General features: G+C 38.9%; 1 protein-coding gene across 1 annotated transcript; it reads left to right on the forward strand.

Moving 5' to 3' along the window:
• The first annotated feature begins 3,424 nt into the window (after positions 1–3,424).
• On the forward strand, positions 3,425–6,190 carry LOC311058887 (calcium homeostasis modulator protein 2-like). The gene is made up of 2 exons (XM_084076416.1): positions 3,425–4,255; positions 5,745–6,190. Exons 1-2 carry the CDS (start codon positions 3,719–3,721, stop codon positions 6,180–6,182), a joined length of 975 nt encoding a protein of 324 aa, XP_083932542.1. The 5' UTR covers positions 3,425–3,718; the 3' UTR covers positions 6,183–6,190.
• Positions 6,191–6,396: the final 206 nt, after the last annotated feature.

The following is a 6,396-nucleotide window of genomic DNA, read 5'->3' on the forward strand; positions in this document are numbered from 1 at the left end:
AATTGGGAACGAGTCTGCATTTCTGACTACAATGGGGAGAATATTCCACAGAGTGATAATTACATGTGATATTTTATTCAGTGTCATTGACAATCTCCCTGCTGCTGAAACTGTTAATTGGGTAAGACACAGTGACATGTCTGTTACACAGTGACATGTCTGTTACATGTCTCCAGGGGGATGGGGTGGAAATCCATACCGGTATACATTTCCTTTTGGGAAACATACTAGACTGTTGGATATGTTTGATCACACCATTTAACTAACTAATTTAAATGTATGTATGTAAAAAAGTCTTCTAAATTTAAAAAGCAGCTAAGATAACCGATCTACAAGCTTGTAGATTGGTTATTTTTGTTAACTGTCATACAACAAACTATATAGGGCTTAAGTGAGTAAAAAAGATGTTCCCCATACCCTTTTTTTTCTTTTTTTCTTTTTTTTACAAATGGAACCCTGCAATCGTTAAATCAGGTGCACCATCTACCAACAACATGTGAAGTAGTACTGAAGCTTGGCATGGATGAATACAGGGACAACATTGTTTACCTCTTGATATTTGTACGCACAATCGCACATGAAATTATTGTTGTGATTTCAATTGCAAGATTCTGTTTTACAGTATTTTCTATCATTGTAATTTTACTTGTTTAAGTGATGCTGTGCTTTTCATTTTGAATTGTTCTATGTACAAACCTTATCTACAAACAACTGCAAACCTTGCATATCATTATCAGCAAATGCCATGACTGTTACCAGAAGATAATGGGATAATGGGGGAAACAATATATAGTAATATACCTTGAATTCCATTTTTGGTTTCTCTGTTGAGTTTGAATGATTTTTGCTAAATGGTCAATGAACACCCTGCACTTCTATATATCAGCCAGCAGGTGTAGCTGCAGCATGGTTTCTATAGGTTCTCTACTGTTACATTCTGACATTGTATTGTTTCCAGTGCACCCATAATTGTGATGTGTAAGAATTTAAAATTAGCTCAAGTTTGTCAGGCATCCTCAGAAAAATGTACTGTAAATGTTTAGTTAGAGAGCTTTGAGTATATGTTTCTGTTATATTTACTGTTTTAAACTTTTGATTTTCTTTCTTTCTTTGACAAACATTATTCTTTCAGAGTGTACTTTGTGTAGCTTTAATAGAATAGAATAGAATAGAATGAACAGGACGGTCAGGACCCAACACAGCTAACACTTAGGAAACAATATATAATGCACAACAGTTTAGCTACCTGACCAAGGCCTGTCTATCTGCATGTTTTCAGATTTAGTTAACATCTAATCTATCCACACTCAATGTGTTGTATTCTTATTCATTAATTACAGTTCCACATTCTTTCTTGACATAAAAGTTGAGAACACTGTTGTCAAAAATATCAAAAAGATCAATGTTTTTATTCCCCTTTTTGTACTTGTCATAGCCAGGGCAGTGCCACGTTTGATTACCTCATTAACAAATTACATGACCTGCCTGGGGAAACATGTTCAACAACTCTTATGAACGTGTGGTGTGGTGAAGTAAGTATGTACATTGTATTTGTACAGTACATAACACTTCTCACAGAGAGGACTCACAAAGTGCTTTACATTCAATATAAATAAAAACATACATAACACTTCTCACAGAGAGAACTCACAAAGTGCTTTACATACAATATAAATAAAAACACAGCAAGAAACATTCAAATGATTAAAAACAACAAAAACACACATAAAATTCTAGACATTCCACAAGTGATTCTTAAAAATGTCCACAGAGGCTGCAGCTCTCAAAACCTGTGGAAGGGCATTCCATACGTGGAATGCAGTTAGGAGTTAAGTGTCTTGCTTGGGGACAATTTGACACTTAAACCCTATTTAAACAAATGAAAATAGAAGATCTACAAGCTCACAACGCATCGCAGTGAGCTTGTAGAGCTGCTATATTCACTATTATTTATATTTTATTTACATTTCTGAAAAATATATATATACAGCATGCTTTGATATTAAAAAGAAAATGTACTTTTGAATACTTTCATTTGTAGTTGAGTAATGTTTCACCAGGAGTATCTCAAGTACAGCTGTCTAGTGTCTATTGCCATTGGTCATTCCTCATAACAGGTTGGGCGGCCATAGTTGAATGGTTAGAGAATGCCGTTCTACAGGTCTTGAGAGAGACCTGTAGAAATGAATCGTCCAATGGCACACTCGCCTACCTCTGCTTTTTGTATTTAAATGCTTGAGGTTTGTCATTCACTCACTGTCTTGTTTGTCCTGCAAATGCCATCTACTGTACTGTCTTCATTCCCAGCCGACTACATACAAGGTAAAATTTGCCATTGTTTATCGTATTATTGACAATTTGCGGCTGTTTAGTGAAAATACAACATATGTTCATATTGGGATAGCTATTTAAGGTAAGCACAGTTTTTGGTATCCCTGGGTAATAAGCCTTATATGCCTTAATACATGAGAATTGCCCTCTATTACTCAAATTAAAAAAGGCATACTTTTTAAATGTATTTTTATATATTTGTTTTGAAAATGAAAAACAAACAAAAAACACGCATTAGAATCATGTCTGGTGACATATCATGTCACCAGAATCAAGGATGTGTGTTTTCAATGAATCTAACATGGTTAAAATGGAGTTTGCAGTCACAATGGGTTCATAAAGGAAGGGGGCAGATAAGATAAGATAAAATGAATATCAAATATCAAAACACTGAACCTAGAAACTTAAAAACTGCCTGGGGTGCACTAAAAAGCCAGAGTAGCCATTACAATCACCCCAAAAGTGTTTGAAAGTGAACTATCCCTTTAAGCAGTCTAGAAACTGTTAGCAAGTGTCATATAACTGCTTACAAATGTCTTGTAATCTAACACAAAATATTAACAATGCTATTATCAAGACTTGTATAGTATTAATAACACATACAGTAGGCTAATAAGGTTAATAAGCAGCTTATAAGAACTTCATAAGTGCCTTATTAATTACTAATTAAATGCTTATTATGGCTTTATAACATAACAAAAATTTGTTAGGACTGGACCACAGATGGACAAATGACATCATCAACTTGCTCCGGGCGTTGTCCCCTTTGAGTAAAAGATGAACTGTTTCTAAAATGATTAAAATATTTAAGGTCTTATAGAGGGCAATTATAATATGTATTTATTATGACATAAAGGGATTATTAGTCATGGATCCTTTTAATGTTCTTGATGGGGTTAGGGCTTTGTAGCCATGTTTGTAGCCTGGCAATGCAGGTTTGGCTTGCACTTCTGGTGATTTATAGAGCACATCAGAATATTTCAATGTTTGTAAACAAACAGATATTTCTGAGTATAATGTTTATGGATACTCACACAGTCAAGTGTCCACTACGTGAGCTATGTGTACATGCTTCGTTTCTTTATGGGTCAAACTCAGTGTTGAATGCCTTCATGTTTTTTTGTGCTCGATTATTACTGTTTTAGTCAACAGTGAAAGCATGTGCTAACTCTAACAAACTTCAAAACATTGCGAGAAAACAGAATCCATTCATTCATAACCAGTCACTACACATTTATACAGAAATTGGTGTTTAAAATACCAATGTCTGTAACTACTCTGTGACTAATTTAAAGTACCCCATCTTACCCCCCATCTCTCCCTGTAGCCTGACTTCTGGGGAGAGAAAACCTCACAACTTCCTCATTGATCTTCAAGATCCAAGAAGATGGCTGCCAATGCCTTCAGGCTCATGTCCCTGTTCTTCAAGAGCAAAGATGTGATGATTTCCAACGGTCTTATCGCACTGGGCACCGTGGCCAGCCAGACCGCGTACAACGTGTTCGCCTTCCACTGCCCCTGTTCTCCAGGGAGGAACTATCGCTACGGTCTGGCAGCCATCGGCATCCCTGCGATGACACTGTTCCTCATAGGGATCATGGTGAACAAGAGCACATGGGACCTGGTGTCTGAGTTCAGACTCAGAACGTGCAAGAAGCTGTCAGCGGCTGCAGCCTTTGCTCTGAAGGGGACGATCATTGGTCGGGCCTTGGTGGCCCCGGTGACATGGGTGGTCATCTCCCTGCTGCGGGGTGAGGCCTACACATGTGCCCTCAGTGAGTTTATTGACCTTGCGGACATAGAGGATTTTCCACCCAACCAGAGTTCAGAGGTCCTGGCCACATTCCCCTGCAAAGGAAGCCTCATAAAAGAGCTTGAGGGTTTTTGTCCTGAAGTTGAGCGACGACTGAAGTATGAATCTCAGGTACTGGAGTGGTATTATTTCCTATGGTTAACCACATTAACCATGGCATCCCTATGTTGGGCATGTCATTCAAAAAAGTACAAACAAATCAATTAAAAAAAGAATTGAAACATTTCTAACATTTCTCCAATCAAAAATAGCAGATTTAGAGGCTCACAACATGTCACAATGCGACACATTGTGAGCTTGTAGATCAGCAACTTTAGCTATTTTTGAAATAGGGCTTAAGTTGTCATTAATTCCATCTCCTGATTGGTTTTGTAAACATGGAAGAGTATTGTATGTAGAGCCATGCAGGTAAAAAATGCACAATAAGTTGAAAATTCCATGGCGATAACTGTGCTTGCTGAAGTATGAAAGTAAGATAGTGGAATAGTATTAGTTTTATGCTCTTTTGCATAACTTCTGAATTCATTGTCTGAATATACAGTATGACATGTACTGAGGAGTTCATGCAGTTAGTTATGAGGCACACACAAAAGAAAAACCTGGAAAATCACGTCCCTTGTGTAGCAAGAAAACATCTCCCCCTGACACCTTAGTCTGGGTTTCAGGTTATATCAAAGTCAAACAGACTGTGCAGGCGGACCAAGTGTCTTGTGATAGGAGCATCTTCTAGGTATCTTGTTATCTCAGCCAGTTAGTCCAACTGCCGCCCTTACACACACTTAATCGCAACACTTCATCTCCTCTCTAACCTCTACTTCTTGTCTCACTCCATTACATGGTCAAACATAGCTCCAATCTTAACCTCTCCCTCCGCTGTATAGCTCAGAGATGAGGTTCCGTTAGAGCAGGACATTTTCGAACATTTTCCACTATACATGATACTTACCCTTTTCACATCTTATCCAAAAAGTAAAGGTTTTCTGCACTGCTCTCAGAAGTTTTAACTTTTAGCGGAAAAGAAAAATCTAAAAAGCGGGTTGGAACAAGTGTTTAAATCGCTTAAAATGTCAGAGTCAGCCTGTGGCCAGTCAACCCCCGTCCGCATGCGCAGTACTGCTCCCGTAAGATTGCATTGGGAAATATGGCCACACAGGCTGACATTTTAAGCGATTTAAACGCTTATTTCAAGCCATCAGTTTGATTTTTCTTTGCCGCAAGAAGGTAAAACATCTGAGAGCAGGGCAGAATACCTTTACTTTTTGGATACGATGTGCGGAAAAGGGTAAGTATCATGCATAGTGGAAAATATTAAAAAATGTCCCGGCTCAAACGGCACGAGCTGCGCCGGACCTCATCTCGGAGCGGTAGCGGAGGGAGAGGTTCCAAATGGGGCTAGGTCAAACATGGCAGCATCCGGGACACTCTGTCTGCACCTGTAGATGTAGAAGATATTACATTATAATACATTAGCATTTTGATTGGAAATTGCTTAGAATACATCATTTTATTCCACTATCATGTGACTCTAATCTGACCTAATCTTGCCTGATCATGTTGAATGGTTTAAATCAGTATCCTTATCAACTTCTGTTCCTTCCAGCTGATAGGCTGGCTGATGGTGGCAGCAGTATCTCTGATGGTATTCATGTCAATGTGTGTCAACCGCTGCAGCTCTCCACTGGGCTACCAGCAAGAACACTATTGGTCCCAGTTTCGCCAAAGCGAGAAAGACCTCTTCGAGCGCACGGGTGAAGTGCACGCCCGCCTCATGGCCGCAGAGAATGTCAAAAACTTTTATGGCTTTGTGGCGCTGGGGAAGGAGGAGATGGAGTTGCTTTCCCACCACCAGCACTGTCCCATCACCAGCACCGACTGGAACCGTGTGACCGGTGTCTACCTCTACAGGGAGAAGAACAGATTACCCCTGTACAGCAGGCTGAACAAGTGGGCCCAGTACAACCTGGAGAACAACATAGAGGCCTTGGATAAGGAGGACAAGGATGTGTTCAGCTGCAGTCTCCTGACTCCTGTTAGTTAGTTAGAACTCCTAGTAGGTAAAAGTATAGTAATTAGATATTTCTGTCTGTGAGCAGATGTCAAAGAAATGTAAGGTTTGATATTGTCTTTGTTGTCCAAGAAAAAAATACTTAGTTGTTAAAACAAAACTACAATTACAATTTACAAATTAGGCATTTAACAGATGCTAGTAACTTAGAGGTGCGAGATCGGAATAAGTCTGGAAAAATTGGGAA

Source organism: Gymnoscopelus microlampas (assembly GCF_963454915.1).
Source record: "Gymnoscopelus microlampas genome assembly, chromosome: 13".
Lineage (NCBI taxonomy): Eukaryota > Metazoa > Chordata > Actinopteri > Myctophiformes > Myctophidae > Gymnoscopelus > Gymnoscopelus microlampas.

Excerpts from the sequence above, each read along its gene's own strand:
- LOC311058887 (XM_084076416.1), top strand. The coding sequence starts at position 3,719 with ATGGCTGCCAATGCCTTCAGGCTCATGTCCCTGTTCTTCAAGAGCAAA. Across the intron at positions 4,256-5,744 it reads GACTGAAGTATGAATCTCAG|CTGATAGGCTGGCTGATGGT; the intron begins GTACTGGAGTGG and ends TGTTCCTTCCAG.